The 18,246-nt window shown below is 43.8% G+C and overlaps 1 protein-coding gene across 1 annotated transcript in view; it reads right to left on the reverse strand.

Moving 5' to 3' along the window:
- The window catches only part of LOC124613855 (epithelial discoidin domain-containing receptor 1-like), a 616,622-nt gene that overhangs the window by 245,654 nt on the left and 352,722 nt on the right, over positions 1–18,246 (reverse strand). The window contains 1 exon segment of the mRNA XM_047142580.1: positions 15,382–15,515. Coding sequence (XP_046998536.1) covers positions 15,382–15,515 — 134 coding nt within the window.

Here is an 18,246-nt window from a genome sequence, read left to right on the forward strand (position 1 = left end):
GTGAGAAAAATGTAATTTCGGCTTTGTTAATGTGAAAAATCAAAAGTCTGTATGACATACGAAAATGTAAGAAAATATATTTACGTAAAAACAAAAATTCTGCAACAAAAATCTCCAAATTTATTTACATCAGTGCAACTGTGAGGGCCTAATATGTGATATTTTCATCTTCAAGAACGAGACCCCTGAACAAGAACAACTGGAGCCAACTCTACATGACAAGCTAAGTAAACAAGAAAGTTTATTGTAATCTTCGCTTCTCTCAAATCTTCATAAAAGACTAATATGACAAATAGATGGAAGGAGGGGGGGGGGGGGAGGTTAACCGATGCAGTAGCGCAAGGCGGTTCTTCAAAACCGATAGCAGTTTACTACACCTTCAAGTTCGTATGAAACGCTGCAACGCTGACCATCTCATGGCAGGGACGACTGTTATCGCAGAAACAACCAGTTTTCGGTTATACAGGTTTCTACGAAAGCCAGTTTAACCGAAATGTTAAAACCATTCAAAATAACTGGTTTCTGAAAATTTCGGTTTTGGGTTATTTATTCCTATTGTTTCCTACAACACCTGGATATGGAACAAAAATTGACAAATTTTTACTGCCTTAGTTTCAAGCTACATAGCGTCAATAAACTAAATACACAAATAAAAGAAAACTTAGTCTGTCCACCATTCGCTACTTTTCTCGAAAAGTAGTTGACTACTACAAAAAAATCACATCTAGTCCCCTATCGATACTAAATTTTTCTGATTCTGCTCAAAAATCATGTTCTAATCGGCCATCATGCCACTATTTGGGCACTAGAAATAGTCAGAGCTAAAGGGAGGAAACTGAAGTTGAAGAACTGTAATTCTCGTATTGATTTGCCGGTTTTCAAAGGCTCAAAGCAGATGAAGGCATATTGTGTTGTCACAGGCAAGATCAGCTACTTTCTACTTTTATTGTAAAATATGAATCAAACGTTAAGTTTTGCGTTTTCTCCTTATCTTAGGTCACATGTCTGCAGTGGCTCCTCCCGCTTTTAATCTTTTAAAGCGAAGGGAACACTATGCTTCACTGACACCACACTTAGTGAAATACTTCCAGTCGAGGCAAGGTGACACTCTGTAAAACAACTGATGTCCGACAACGACAGTGTACAAATTCCATGGAATGATCCATGAGAGGGCACGGAACAAAAAAGATCTAATGAACTTCTATCCGGAAATGCATTGTTTACATGCTAGAGACCATTTATTCAGTCATACTTTGTTACAGAGACTGCGGTCTAATACGCCCTGTACCATACAGACACAATTGCAGTGTGCACAGTTTCCTCCAAGAGGCTGGTACCGTTCCGCATACTACATACTCTAGCGCCCCCTCCTGCAATAGTAATTGGTAATGTTGTGTCAGATTCACTTCCCTTGCTGTCTCACCTTGTAGTGGAGGTAATACGGCGTTGTACACCAAGGTTTTGTATTCGAATCGAGAGCATGCCGACATGGTGTTTACTTACGAAAAGTCAAACGGCAACGAGCGACAGGCAGCAAGGTTGTATCAGGAGACCTGTCCCCGCCTACAACAACCACAACATTTAATGGCTGCAACAGTGTTTCGCCGTTTGTCTGAGACAGGGTCGTTTCAGGAAGTACGATATCATGAAGGACATGCCCGAAATGTTCGGACACCACACTTGGAAGAAATTGTGACTGAGCTCTGGATGTCCGCAGCTCGTGGTCGTGCGGTAGCGTTCTCGCTTCCCGCGCCCGGGTTCCCGGGTTCGATTCCCGGCGGGGTCAGGGATTTTCTCTGCCTCGTGATGACTGGGTGTTGTGTGATGTCCTTAGGTTAGTTAGGTTTAAGTAGCTCTAAGTTCTAGGGGACTGATGACCATAGATGTTAAGTCCCATAGTGCTCAGAGCCATTTGAACCATTTTTTTTAAGCTGTGGAAGGTGACAGCCGTGTCAGTACCAGGCAGTTAGCCTACCACCACGTGACAACTGTTACTTTACTCACCATTTACAGCGTATGCAGGGCTTACTAGCGACAGACTTTCCACATCGGGAGTAGTTTTGTCACTGGTTTCTTCACCATGGAACCACGATTCCGGGATTTGTATCATCCATCCTACACACAGATGAGGCAACCTTTACGCAGAGTGGTATTTTCAACTTTCATGACACTCACCTGTGGAGTAGTATGTCGAACCCGCATGGTTCAAATGGCTCTGAGCACTATGGGACTCAACTGCTAAGGTCATTAGTCCCCTAGAACTTAGAACTAGTTAAACCTAGCTAACCTAAGGACATCACAAACATCCATGCCCGAGGCAGGATTCGAACCTGCGACCGTAGCGGTCTTGCGGTTCCAGACTGCAGCGCCTTTAACCGCACGGCCACTTCGGCCGGCTGAACCCGCATGGTGTGGTGACAGCGAATCATCAGCATCGCTGTAGATAGAATTTTTGGGTGGGAATAATTGGCCACCATCTTCTGGCACCAGTATTTCTTCCACGTCGCCTGACAGGCTGAAACTATCGGCGTTTCTTGGGGGTGAATTTGCCCCCCCCCCCCCCCTGCTGTAAGAAGTTCCACTGATTATTCGAAGTGTTATGTGGCTGCTACATGATGGTGCTCCAGCCCACTTCGCCGTTTACGTCCGGACACATCTCAATCGTGCCTTCCCTGGTCAATAGATCTGATGATAGGGTCCAGTTGGAAGGCCTGCTCGTTCACCGGATCTCAATCCATTCGATTTCTGGTTATGAGGCCATCTCAAAGTATGGGGTATGCAGAGCCCATTCCAGATGCGGAGACACTGGAGCATGCTGCCTTTGACACTGTTCGGATGCAGCCTGCCCGATGTGAACGTTTCAGGCAGAACAGGCTACGGCGCGTACACGCATGCGTCGAGGGACGTGGAAACCATTTTCAACATACACTGTAACTGTGGCTGTATGGTACAGCGACTATTCGATCGCAATCTCTGAAAAAATGTATGATTGAATAAATTGTCTGTACCATGGAAATTATGCACTTCCGGACATAAGTTCATTAGAGCTCTTTTTGTTGCGTATCCTCTCATCGGTCAGTCCCTAGAGTTTGTACACGGTGGAAAAGATCACCCTCTAGACGACATGAGGCAACTCTTACACGATGCGTACCATCTAACAGGGCAGGCCAAATGGTAACACGTAGATTATTCTCTCAGCAATGCTGTACCAATTCTTATGTCATGTGTTTGTTGTTGGTTTCTATTGGCATTGTTATTGAAATAGGCTGTACACATTTCCGCATTCCCTACAATAAAGCAATGTTTCAAAGCAATGCAAGTTTTACTAACAAAAAATATTCTCTTTCTAGAAACAGTTTATTCAAGCACGAAAAATTTCGTCACTGCTGTTCCGGCTAATTGATATTTAGTCTTTTACAATATTATTAGTAACAAATAAATACACAGGACCAAGCAAATAGGAAGAAAATATTCAGAACAGAAACACCGGTAACGGTTTTAACCTGTCGGATTTTTCCATCCTTACCTCTAGGCACTACGGCACTTTCTACTGTAAATTAGTGTTCCTTTTTTTTTAACAGTATTTCACCAAATGCGCACTTTATGTGTCTAGGCGTAGCCCACGTGATGTGAATTCCAATAACACAGCACAGACAAGTTTTTCGCTATAAAGCGTTATCCCGAAGTCCACCGACAGAATTCGGAAGTTGTTCAGGGATATTTTCTCAATATTTTGGTACAAGCGACCCGTGGTATCTGGTGGCTCGTAGCACAGCAATAACGTAATTATATTTTGTGTGTCTGAAATCTTATGCGACTCAGCTAAAAAAAAAAAAAAAAAAAAAAAAAAAAAAAAAAAATAAAAATAAAAAATATTCAAATGTGTGTAAAATCTTATGGGACTTAACTGCTAAGGTCATCAGTCCCTAAGCTTACACACTACTTAACCTAAATTATCCTAAGGACAAACACACACATCCATGCCCGAGGGAGGACTCGAACCTATATCTCTAACGTCGATCAGTTGTAGAATTTTGGAACACGTATTGTGTTCGAGTATAATGACTTTTCTGGAGACAAGAAATCTACTCTGTAGGAATCAGCATGGGTTTCGAAAAAGACGGTCGTGTGAAACCCAGCTCGCGCTATTCGTCCACGAGATCAGAGGGCCATAGACACGGGTTCCCAGGTAGATGCCGTGTTTCTTGACTTCCGCAAGGCGTTCGATACAGTTCCCCACAGTCGTTTAATGAACAAAGTAAGAGCATATGGACTATCAGACCAATTGTGTGATTGGATTGAGGACTTCCTAGATAACAGGACGCAGCATGTCATTCTCAATGGAGAGAAGTCTTCCGAAGTAAGAGTGATTTCAGGTGTGCCGCAGGGGAGTGTCATAGGACCGTTGCTATTCACAATATACGTAAATGACCTTGTGGATGACATCGGAAGTTCACTGAGGATTTTTGCAGATGATGCTGTAGTGTATCAAGAGGTTGTAACAATTGAAAATAGTACTGAAATGGAGGATCTGCAACGAATTGACGCATGGTGCAGGGAATGGCAATTGAATCTCAATGTAGACAAGTGTAATGTGCTGCGAATACATAGAAAGAAAGAGCCCTTATCATTTAGCTACAATATAGCAGGTCAGCAACTGGAAGCAGTTAATTCCATAAATTATCTGTGAGTACACATTAGGAGTGATTTAAAATGGAATGATAGTATAAAGTTGATCGTCGGTAAAGCAGATGCCAGACTGAGATTCATTGGAAGAATCCTAAGGAAATGCAATCCGAAAACAAAGGAAGTAGGTTACAGTACGCTTGTTCGCCCACTGCTTGAATACTGCTCAGCAGTGTGGGATCCGTACCAGATAGGGTTGATAGAAGATATAAAAATCCAACGGAGAGCAGCGCGCTTCCTACAGGATCATTTAGTAATAGCGAAAGCGTTACGGAGATGATAGATAAACTCCAGTGGAAGACTCTGCAGGAGAGACGCTCAGTAGCTCGGTACGGGCTTTTGTCAAAGTTTCGAGAACATACCTTCACCGAAGAGTCAAGCAGTATATTGCTCCCTCCTATGTATATCTCGCGAAGAGACCATGAGGATAAAATCAAAGAGATTAGAGCCCACACAGAGGCATACCGACAATCCTTCTTTCCACGAACAATACGAGACTGGAATAGAAGGGAGAACCGATAGAGGTACTCAAGGTACCCTCCGCCACACACCGTCAGGTGGCTTGCGGAGTATGGATGTAGATGTAGATGTAGATCCTCTGCCGGGACCAGCCGCACAGTCCATGACTGCAGCGCCTGAGACCGCTCGGCTAAGCCCGCGCGGCTAACTACGTTTTATTCGGTTACGCGACATACCTTTGTTTCACTAAGAAAATACCATCATTACAGTGAAAAAGCTTGTGATATTCAATTGGCAAAACGCACAACTCAAAACAGGATACAGATGGGGTAATCCAGCAACCCTCAGACAGAGACAGAAGTACGGCACAGCGTCGTCGCCTCCGGGGCCACTGTTCCGCTCTGCCATTGCAGTCAGTGAACTCACACACGAGGAACAGCTACCCATACGGCACAATGAAACTGTTAACATGCAGCTAACACTGCCGGTGAAATAAACCAGAGACACCACGTAGCAGTAACGAAGGCAGTTCGAGGAAGGAGAGTAAAGTGGACATTACTGTTGTCAGCAGCAAATACCGTGGGGTTAATGGAAGACCTTTGTTTCAAAACACAGCACATGTCGTCGACATTTGCACTGTTGCGATACAGATACAATGATAAATAGACAACAAAACGAGGTAACAAGGCCAGCGGACGATGGGAGACCATAGGTTTCTTATACCAAAGTACTCGTAACGTATCCCTGAGAAACATCCCAAATTCAGCCAGAGAAGTATAGTTTCACCATGTAGAACTAGCAGTTTACTCCTTGCCCGAAATAACTACGATTTGGATTTTATGCAAGTAATTTCTTAAAATGCATAACTCGATTCATAAGCCCTAGTGCCACCGCTATGTTTACAGAGTGCGTGTCTGTGTCATCTCTCTAGAGTTTCTCTGCAAGCCGAGGTCTTAGATTCCCTTGCACAGCGCTTACTTGCTGCAGCCTTGAAAATCGCAGGGAGTGTCTTGTCCAGATATCGGCGGTTGTCGACGACGCCACCCGGCTGCATTCCCGTAACGTATTTGAAGATTGCATGGGCCGGGAGAAACTCAGATCTCAACATAAGAAATAGTCACACATTGCTTTAGATTTCCCGATGTGTTGAAGTAGCGGATAGGCTTGGGCGTTTTGTTTACATCAGAGTTTATGTATGCACCAAGACTAAGTTCCAAAGTTGAGCACGTGCTTGCTGTTCTAGTCTACAAATGATAACAGTTTACAGCATCACAATCCATTACTTTCAAATACGGAGTGAGCAAGAAGTAACTACCCATCGTAACCCATTGAAGACATGAAGGCCACCTTATCTGTTTGATATAATCATAGATACGAACACTAGAGTGCACTGCTATTAAATCAAAAGTATATGATATTCCCAGAATGAGATTTTCACTCTGTAGCTGAGTGTGCGCTGATATGAAACTTCCTGGCAGATTAATCTGCAGTTTTAATTTTCCAGGAAGTTTCATATCAGCGCATACTCCGCTGCAGAGTGAAAATCTCATTCTGGAAACATCCCCCAGGCTGTGGCTAAGCCATGTCACCGCAGTATCGTTTCTTTCAGGAGTGCTCGTTCTGCAAGGTTCGCAGGAGAGCTTCAGTGAAGTTTGGAAGGTAGGAGACGAGGTACTGGCAGAAGTAAAGCTGTGAGTACCGGGCATGAGTCGTGGTAGCTCAGTAGGTAGAGCACTTGCCCGAGAAAGGCAAAGGTCCCGAGTTCGAGTCTCGGTCCGGCACACAGTTTTAATCTGCCAGGAAGTTTCGTATATTATATTGTTCGTTGTTAATACAACCGGTTTCGAAGATGTTTTCTAGTGAAGAAAGAGTTTTTGCTTTCAAAATGAATCATAGAGGTAGTTACAATCTAATAATAAATGGGTGGGATATTAATTTCAATACTGTTTCACCTGCAAGAAAGGATGTCCACAGTTTAGGAAACTTCTTGAGGAAAGTGGATCTACACCGGACTGCCACAGGTCATGTAGGCCATTAGTAAGGGATTATCCAGAGCCCTAAAAACTCTACTCGTTGACTATCTCCCGAACAGGATATTTCTATAACTTCCAGGAGGTCAATTTTACATAAGGTCAAATTCAAACATTATATATCTTGTCTCATAAACAGGCTATTGCAAGACTTCAGTTTTGCGAGACAGTGTTAAATGAACTTAACTAGGGCGATAATAAGTTGTTTATTAAGATTATTTGGAGTGATGGACAACTTTCAAATTATCAGTTCGTGTCAACAGTCACAACTGTGCCTGTTGGTATACGGAGAAGCATAGAAATGCTTTCGAGAGTGCGTTAAATGAACCTAGTGTTGCCTTTTGGGGCAGTATCTCATGTCTTGAAGTAACTGGACGTTGGTTTGTTGATGGAACCGTAACCAGGGAGAACTACCCGAAAATGTTCACAACTTATGCCGTACCGGGACTGCAAATAACCTACGACGACATGTATTCACTTTATTTCAAGATGGTGGAGCCTCACGACATCACGCAACACCCTTGCAAATGGTTCAAATGACTCTGAGCACTATGCGACTTAACTTGTGAGGTCACCAGTCCCCTAGAACTTAGAACTAATTAAACCTAACTAACCTTAGGACATCACACACATACATGCCCGAGGCAGGATTCAAACATGCGAACGTAGCGGTCGCTCGGTTCCAGACTGTAGCGCCTAGAACCGCACGACCACTCCGGCCGGCACACCCTTGCAAAACCAGGTTGATGAGGCGTAGTGTCTTTTGGCCCACCTTTATAGTGTTCTCTTATCTAACTGAACGAAGTACACTTCTTTTCTATTCTATTTTCACTTAATTCATGTTATAAAATATTTGGTATGTTCTGTAGGTGCATTACGGCCCACATATTTATCCACAAAAATATGTAGGAAATATGTAGATCGAATTTGCTTTTGAAGTATATATTGGAGTTATGTGGTTGCACATTATCTGAAGAATTTGTACAGAAATCTGACTAATGTTGTGATTTCGCCGACTCTGCAACATTTTCTCATTACGGCAATATTCTCTCCCAAGCACTTGTTCTTTCTACACTGTTTGGGTTGCAACGCTGTATCATGGATGCTTTGAAACGTAGGCTTCCTCATTTCATAGTAAAGTCTTCTAAATCATGGGTCCGTAAATACTAAATCAAATAACATCGTTTAATACAGAACCACAATTGGTGCACATTTACTATAGTGGAGGTTAGATTATGGCTCAAATGATATCTAAGCCAGTCGACAGCAGAATCTGTCGAGCCAGGAACGCTCCGAAGCGAGCAGATTTGAGGAAAGATTCGCCACAAACAGACGCGCTGAGTGTGCACCGGCAGCTGCTCCTCAATAACGTGCAGACATCTGGCGTGCGGCCGCGGCTACCGGCTGTTTACTCCTGCAACCACTTGTTTTCGCCGCTCAGCGTATTCGGTTGATATTCATACCGCCATTCCAGTCCCCCCCTCGCGCTCGCTTCGAGGCATCATAATAAAAGTTTGTGTCCCGAGACAGATAAAGTTTCTCGCAGCGGGAGGAACATCTGCGAGATATCAGGTTGAGGCATTTGAGCGCGCGCCGCCCGCCGTCTCCTCGCGAAGCGTTTCAATATCGGGCGCGCGTGCTCAGGGGAGTCGCCGGCGCTGACGTCATTTCCGCTTCCTCTGCGGTGAGACTTCCGCCTCCGATGGCGGCGTGCGCGACACCACGTCCGTAGATGTGGAGGCGCCGGTCTAGCAGTCAAACACGGTAAAAAGTCGCCAGCGAAACGAATCCAGCGAGCACAGAGCTATGTTCTATCCATCTTGCAGATTCGACCAGTTGTAACGAACGTGACACAGAGGATACACTCATTCACCGACTGACATGTCACCACGCACGCGATATCTGTGCATGGACGCAACAGAGACTTGGATCACAGCTGAAGCTGGCAACGCAGTCTGTCAGGATGCAAGAAGTTGAGACACCAGATTAAAAGCGACACCCCGGACCCAAAAACAGCAAGGTAATCTGGCTGTCAGGTCAATTCATATACTAACTGGTAACATCAGAAACACCGAGCTCAACGGAGTATAGACTATTGGCCATTAAAATTGCTACGCCAAAAAGAAATGCAGATGATAAAATGTATTCATTGGACAAATATATTGTACTAGACCTGACATGTGATTACATTCTCACGCAATTAGGGTGCATAGATCCTGAGAAATCAGTACCCAGAACAACCACCTCTGGCCGTAATAACGGCCTTGATACGGCTTGGCATTGAGTCAAACAGAGCTTGGATGGCGTGTACAGGGGCAGCTGCCGATGCAGCTTCAACACGATACCACAGTTCATCAAGAGTAGTGACTGGCGTATTGTGACGAGCCAGTTGCTCGGCCACCATTGACCAGACGTTTTCAGTTGGTGAGAGATCTGGAGAACGTGCTGGCCAGGGCAGCAGTCGTACATTTTCTGTATCCAGAAAGGCCCGTACAGGATCTGCAACATGCGGTCGTGCATTATCCTGCTGAAATGTAGGGTTTCGTAGGGATCGAACGAAGAGCCACGGGTCATAACACATCGGAAATGTAACGTCCACTGTTCAAAGTGCCGTCAATGCTAACAAGATGTGACCGAGACGTGTAACCAGTGGCACCCCATACCATCGCGCCGGGTGATACGCCAGTATGGCGATGACGAATACACGCTTCCAATGTGCGTTCACCGCGATGTCGCCAAACACGGATGCGACCATCATGATGCCGTAAACAGAACCTGCATTCATCCGAAAAAATGACATTTTGCCATTCGTGCACCCAGGTTCGTCGTTGAGTACACCATCGCAGGCGCTCCTGTTTGTGATGCAGCGTCAGGGTAACCGCAGCCATGGTCTCCGAGCTGATATTCCATGCTGCTGCAACCGTCGTCGAACTGTTCGTGCAGATGGTTGTCGTCTTGCAAACGTCCCCATCTGTTGACTCAGGGATTGAGACGTGGCTGTACGATCCGTTACAGCCATGCGGATAAGATGCCTGTCATCTCGACTGCTAGTGATACGAGGCCATTGTGATCCAGCACGACGTTCCGTATTACCTCCTGAACCCTCCGATTCCATATTCTGCTAACAGTCATTGGATCTCGACCAACGCAAGCAGCAATGTAGCGATACGATAAATCGCAATCGCGATAGGCTACAATCCGACCTTTATCAGAGTCGGAAACGTGATGGTACGCATTTCTCCTCCTTACACGAGGCATCACAACAACGTTTCACCAGGCAACGCCGGTCAACTGCTGTTTGTGTATGAGAAATCGGTTGGAAACTTTCCTCATGTCAGCACGTTGTAGGTATCGCCACCGGGGCCAACCTTGTGTGAATGCTCTGAAAAGCTAATTATTTGCATATCACAGCATCTTCTTCCTGTCGGTTAAATTTCGCGTCTGTAGTGCATCATCTTCATGGTGTAGCAATTTTAATGGCCAGAAGTGTATTAGTAGTCTAACAAATTACACCATGAACTGCAAAAAACGGAATTATGAAAATGATTTTTCAGACTATGCAAGAACTTGGTATACCGGAAACCGATGAATTATGTGTTGTGGGTAGGCAAGAGAGCCAGCCAGCACTGTTACTAGAGGAGGCCGAAATGCACGCGTTTTAGCTCACGCAGGCTGGCGTGGGGTCTGGAACACGACAAGGAAATTAGAATTTTGAAAAACGGACGTAGCTGGTGCAATACTTAACTTTAATCCATAAATGGTGAACGTCGCTCTTGACTGTACATTATTCATAATATCAATAGTAACTGGTAATGGCGCCTTGCTAGGTCGTAGCAAATGACGTAGCTGAAGGCTATGCTAAACTATCGTCTCGGCAAATGAGAGCGTATTTTGGCAGTGAAACATCGCTAGCAAAGTCGGTTGTACAACTGGAGCGAGTGCTAGGAAGTCTCTCTAGACCTGCCGTGTGGCGGCGCTCGGTCTGCAATCACTGATAGTGGCGACACGCGGGTCCGACGTATACTAACGGACCGCGGCCGATTTAAAAGCTACCACCTAGCAAGTGTGGTGTCTGGTGGTGACACCACATTACGACTATTATGTACACTTCTGAGTCTTCTACTTTTTATTTTGTACTTAGACTGCGACTTTACACATTCCGTTACTTGTATTTTAACTGAAGTTTTCACAACGGTGTAGGGTAAAGGTAGTGAAAAGGAAACAATGAAGGAGAGTAATTTTGATTTCGTTAGTTTGTATTTTTTTTTCACCTTAGGAAGAAACAAGAATTTCAGTTTCTGTATCCATATCGAGGAGACTGGAACTGGACAAAACATCAAAATTCAAGCATTTATAATGAAACAGAAATTTTGATCAATGAAGTATTTCAGAAGAATGAAAAGTGTGAAAGAACATACAGGTTGGGGCATCCAAAACTGTTCTTGCAAATGTCTGGAAAAATACAAATATGACTAGAAAGAGATCGCAACAAAAGTTGTTCGTCTCAACCATTCTGCCTACCCCCTTCGAAATCTGTAAGAAGAATTCCCAATTCTTACTGCTGATTAGGATTATCCGAAAAGAATGCCTAACTTTTGTTTTTAACGATTTTGTTTACAGGTCACGCGGTAATCGACAAAAATCAAAACTGGTTAAAACAGTTGAAAAATAAAATATCTCACGAAATACACATGAAACTAGTATCCCAGGAGGATAAAATGACAGTTATTCTAAAATCTGAAATGACAATCCCATTTTTATTGCAAAAAGAGTTGATTTTCCAGAACATAATACATTGCCCACATTACGGTTGTAATTTGTTTCACAAACGGCACTCGACTTGCCTTAATCACTGGGGTTTCTCCACTAACCAATAATGCGTATTATGCCGATTCAATTGACCACGACTGGTAAAAGTTGAGTCATCAGAGAAAAGTACGTGTGAAATAAAACCATCGTGGCTGTTAGTTGGTGTTGTATACAATTGTAGAAATTCAAGCGGTTTCGAAAGTCGTGCCTATGTAGTTCCTCATCCAACCGTAAGTGATGTGGATGTAATTTGTGTTGAAGCGCTGAACACTCCTTTCAGAAGTATTGACCTTTTTGCGTTTTGCCGGAAACTAATGCAGATTTTTGCAATAAAAACCGGTTTCTCTCTAATGAGTTTAGAATGACTGCCGTTCTAGCCTTCTGGGTCCTAATCTGATGTGTATTCCCTGAGATATGATTTTTCAGCTTTTTCAACCCATTTTGATTTCTGTCGATTGTAGCACAAAATTACAAAACTTACGTATTTTTCCGGAGAATCCGAAGCCGTAATGAAAAAAAAAATGTAGATTCCTGTTTAAGAAATCAGTACATGAATGAGTGCTTTAAGTTGGGGCTGCGGTCCCAGTACTAGTCGCAAAAAATGAAATAAATGTAATAAAGATCAAATGTACCTATGGAACTTGTGTTTGCCGGCCTGGGTGGCCGAGCGGTTCTAGGCGCTCAGTCCGGAGCCGCGCGACCGCTACGGTCGCAGGTTCGAATCCTGCCTCGGGCATGGATGTGTGTGATGTCCTTAGGTTAGTTAGGTTTAAGTAGTTTTAAGTTCTAGGGGACTGATGACCTTAGATGTTAAGTCCCATAGTGCTCAGAGCCATTTGAACCATTTGAACTCATGTTTCAAATCAAAGAATACTGAAAGACACGTGCAGTAAGACATTCGCGACGCGCTAGTTTTATGTGGAATACCTCTCAGTGAAAGACTCCCTGCCAAGAAATTAATGTTTTTAATGGAATGGTGACCAACTATCACCCAGATTTATTGGAAATGGAACCTTCAGAATAGTCCACCAAGCTGCAGTGTGATTAGTGATACATTTAGAAAAGTCAAAGTAGCCCCAAGCTCGGGAAATGAGAGCAGGTGAGCATATGAAAGATACTTGCATCACTGTACTTAGCAAGGTGCTAGTGGACGTGGGTTGCCGTTGTCTTCCTCCGACGTGTTAGTAGGTGGAGGTTAGGGAGAGGGTGAAAGCCGGGGCTATCACACGGCACACTGCTCTGAAAGAGTCGTACGTGGCTTGACAGCCGCGGTTTGCCGAGCTCTGGCCTAGCCTACAGCCGTCTCTGATATTTATACAGGCTGGGCCCAGAAAGCCTTTCATGCACGTTGACACAGACAAACCAACTTGCGCGAAATGCCCCTGGTGTGGACGACGTAAGTTGGGTTGCCGACGTCAGTCTGCATAGATTACTTTTTATTTTTCTCACCCTATATCTCGCAGAGAATGTTCTTACCGTCTTCACGATAAATTCGTTTCTTCAGCCTGATTTCAGAAGATTACTTAGCCGGAAGTACATTGAAAAATTGAACAGTTCAAAATAAATTGCAATCCAGACCAAATTAAAAAGAAAGTAAGCTCAATCTGAACCGGCCTCCGAAGGTGTAACGTACGCCTTATTTGCAAATAAGAGTGCATTGTACTTTATTTCCAGTTTTGCAGCACATAAGGAGTAAGGAGTGAGCGGTAGTTACTCATGCAGGCTACCAGAGGCGGTTGACCATCTGGCTTTCAGAGCCAGTGAAATAAGACGCCGAAGCAGAAATCGCTCGTGATTTCAGCAAAGACACACGTATGGAATGTACATTTATTCTGGTGCGCATCACGTAATTGTTGTCAATAAATATATGCTAAAATAGTTGCCTTTTGCCACTCAGACATTAGGAGAAGTCTACGGGTATAAACACTATGTTTAAGGAATTTTACAATGTCAAGAAACGTCCATATTAACAAATAAACCAATAACTTTAGCATAACCGGAGATGTACGATCTTATACGAACTATACCGATGGTACGCTCAAGTTGAAGACCGTGCGCCATAGTCGGCAGTCGTTGATACGATCCCTTTCAATCTAGTCGTACAGTACCCCATGCTCTCGTACCGTTAATATTTCAGTTATAATTAGTGAGAACAAGTTTATTTTACGGTGTTTCCTAAATAAATGCATAATAATGTGCACACTGTGTAAAAATTATTTGCACAGAAACTTCTTCCCCTTCAATATGTAAAACATAGCAGTATTGCACTTTCAGAATCCGATGGCGTTGCTATGGCTCTGCAGGGGACGTAAAACTATGAGAGGATCTCCACACAAGAGGTAGGAAGAATTCCTGCGCGGCAGCTCACTAAGTCAGTTCAGCGACGGACTGACTGACTTATTGCAAAACTCGGGTGGGAAACCGTGGCCAGTTATACTGCACACCCCTTATAGCACCATCTACGGACTCTCCGGGTAAACTGAGACTTTTCTGGAGGCTTAGTAGCAATGAAGGTATGAAACGTCCCTTTAGAAAAATTAATGAATTACTGTGCTGATAAACCTCTTACGTTATTTGATTTTCAAACAGCTGAGCAAAACTGAACGTACTCAGACATTTCGCTCTTTACCTATTCTGATGAACACTAAACTGACACACAATATTTTTAGCGCAACGCAATCTGACTTTCAATAATCCCTACAAGAGAATGGCCCTGAATAACTTTAACCTACACGTTTCACAAATCACTTACCTCACAAAAATCTTCGTTACTCGAACTACTGCAGTACAGCGAGCGCCACTACTGCCAGCTAAATAAAAGGTTCAAACTACTGAAGCCACTAACTACTGATAGGCATAGTTAGCAAATGAAAGATTTTGATAGAGAACAAACAATGTATTTACCTTAATAGTGGTCAAAAGTCATAATGTATATATCATTCCATGATATCCAATATTATTTACTCTTTCTGATGTACACACGTTCAGATCGTCCGCTCTCACAATTCTGCCATCTCTCTCCCCACATCCACCACTGCTGGCGGCTCACCTCCAACTGCTCAACGCTACGCACTGTTAACAGCCAACTGCCCAACACTACAATAGCATATACTTCAACAATGCAAACCAACCACAGGCTTCACACAGCCTACTTACAAGGGGTTCTTGCAAAGGCCCAACGATGTCGACCGACTTCTGTGTCGTTCTTAGTCTGTAGCTGTCATTGGATGCAGATATGCAAGGTCATGTCAGCTTTTCCGGTCGTTGTCAGCTTCTGTGATCGGTGTTACCACAGTTTAACAAGCTCACCAGAGGCCACATGGCGAAAGGGTGGTCGAGGGGTGTGGGAACAGGGGGGGAGGGGGGGGGGGGGAGGGTGGAGGGAAGGGAGACTCACCTGGACGCCCAGCTGCGGCGCGTGCAGAACATGAAGGTGGGTGGCTGCCAACTCCCTCGGCGTCTCCAGTTCGAATTCCAGCTCCAGCGGCTGGCCGCCCAGGCTGGCGTTGCTCCAGCCCACCCACCGCCAGTCTGAAACCACAACAGTGCCAGTTAATCCCGCGTGTCGTAGGTAAATGTGCTCTCCATTATACATACCCAGTCCGGATGAGTAAATTCTTCTCGCTTTTGAAATCTCGTCACTTCGGGTTTTCGACAGATGTTTCCGCCACCGTTATTGGGAGTAAAACTATTGTCTATAACGGCTGGCAAGTTGTGTTTACAGGAACGTGTTTACAACGCCTGCATCCACCTGGACCAAAGTGAAATTGAACGTTATGCACCGACAACAACTGTCATAAAAGTGACCATGTCCTTGTCCTTGCCTCTACTTGCTCTCCGCCCCTCGCCATCAAATAAACTTTTATTTTGCTCAAATATTCTTCATTATCATAAGCACACCATCATGAGAAAGGGTGACGACCACATTACTTGTAACTAAGACAAGTACGTCAGTATTGTAATCAAATCAGCTAATCAGCTTATCAGTTTAGATGAGATATGCAATGGCTCTCTCTCCATTCTGAAACAGAGTTGTCTGTTGACTGAAATACGCTTGCAAAAGAATCACATACTTAGTGCCAAAGAAAGAAAAGTTACCAATTAGTGGGTGTATCAGTGCTGCAAGCTTGCAAAGAAGGGTTTTGTGGCTGTGGTCACATGAACAGTTAGCATTGTCTTTTCAATTATATGTTCCGGAATAGTGATAAAATAATAAAAAATTCAAAAACGCTTCCAAATACGCGAACATACACACACATGAACAGTGACTTTAGTTAGCTCAAACAAATGTTATGCATAGGAAAAGTATGAGGTTAGGCACAGCTCTTAATATACAGCGTTTGCGTGACTAATCTATACATCACAAACACCTCGAGGATTTCCACATGCTTGCGTAATTCTTAGCAGCGTAACTGCAACAGGTACCAGGAACTGAGATAACGGAACACACAGTTCAGTAAGAGCATTGCTTCACATCAGACTTTGCTAACTTGGCGTAGTGCATCGCCCGGAATTGGCGCATTAACGAAACGAACCCAAGAGAGAGCACAGCCGTGAATTGGAAATAAATAAATCAATACTAAATTACTGTAAATGAGTTCGTTACAGCTCGAGTACAACTGAAATGAAATTTATTAATATGGATCACAGAATTTTAAATGTTTAAATGTCAATTACCAATATCAAGCACCACGTGGAGTTAACTGCATGCTGCGCCATCACTCCGATCTGTTTCAGAATGCATCACCAAGTGACTGCTAGCGTTTTCTGTTTAATTCTCCCTGCTGTGGGATGGAAGGTCCGTGACATCACGTCGTGTAACCCTCCGAGCAAAGTACTTCAGCCCCCAGCATTTCCCGTTACCGACTGTGAAGAATGCCATGAGCTTTGCAAGATATATACTCCGCAGTAGCCAGAGAGATACACTAATCAGCCACAACATTATAACCACCGACCTACTATCAATATAAACCCGTCCAGGCGATAGCAGCGTCATCTGGCGAGGAATGACTGCTAGTCAGACACACGCACGGTGCATGTATTATCAGTGAGCGTGCTGTCCGTGTGGAGAATGGTGAAGGCGCGCGATTTGTCTGACTTCCACCGAGGGCAGATTATGATTGTCCGGTGGCTCGGCACGAGCATTTCGGAACTGCACGAGTTTTCGAGTGTTCGAGGAGTGCTGTCGTGAGTGTCTTCAACACATGACGAAACCAAGGTGAAAGCACGTCCAGACGAGGTGGGGGTGGGCGGCCATCCCTCAGTACAGATGACGAACCATACTAGAGTCACCTGCAAAAAGAATCAATTCTGTTTGTTGTATATTACTCGTAGGTAGAAGATAATTTGCACATATCAAGGGCAATAGTGGACGTAAGATTGAGCCTTGGGGAACCCGGAACGTGGTTTCTCCCCAGTCAAAATAATGTCGACGGATTACATTGATTGAATTACTAAGTACAGCTTTCTGCACTCTTTTGGTTAGATCTGACATTATCCACCGGTTTAGTATACCATCAGTCTCATAAAAATTATATTTATCTAGGAGAATATTGTGATGTTATCCGAATAAAAGTAACTTTGGCAGGCCGCTGAAATACTTCCATGTGCAGGACCTACTGACAAGACAGTTTCTGCTTCTAATAGTTTGGAGGTATGACGTTTGAAGTACAATTAGTGAGTAGTTCACTCTATATTAAGCTGACAGAAAGCAGTATCTGATGTTCCACACGTCACGCAACCCTCATAACGAATGTGATTCCGAGTGGCAAAAAAAGATAACTGCTATTGCTGTTCCCAGCCCACAGTTCTGGGACCACTCGTGTACTTGATACAAGTGTTGTTATTGGTTCTCAGTAAATGGCCTATCACCTGGAAGAACACATTTCATTAAATTATGTACAAGGCATCAATAGCAATAGACCATATGGGAAAGTAATTATATAAAAGCGATTGTTAAAAATTTTGATTGATGCTGTCAATCAGAACTTGAATGGGAAAAACCCTTATAGATGAATGTATGAGATGAGCAACATTTTTTGAATGCGTAATTCATGAGTCTACTGATAAAGGCATTATAAAATTAACTTATTTTATATATTGTCATTGATTCAGATCATATGAAACGATTTTTTGAGGCAACCTTACATGAAGGCCGTAAGTAGTTATTGCTCATAACTGTACTGTGAAGATAATATCCTATGTTTATCGTGGAACTTCATTTAGGCAAATGTTTCGAAAGTTAGCAGCACTAGCAACGGCC

Source organism: Schistocerca americana, chromosome 4 (assembly GCF_021461395.2).
Source record: "Schistocerca americana isolate TAMUIC-IGC-003095 chromosome 4, iqSchAmer2.1, whole genome shotgun sequence".
NCBI lineage: Eukaryota > Metazoa > Arthropoda > Insecta > Orthoptera > Acrididae > Schistocerca > Schistocerca americana.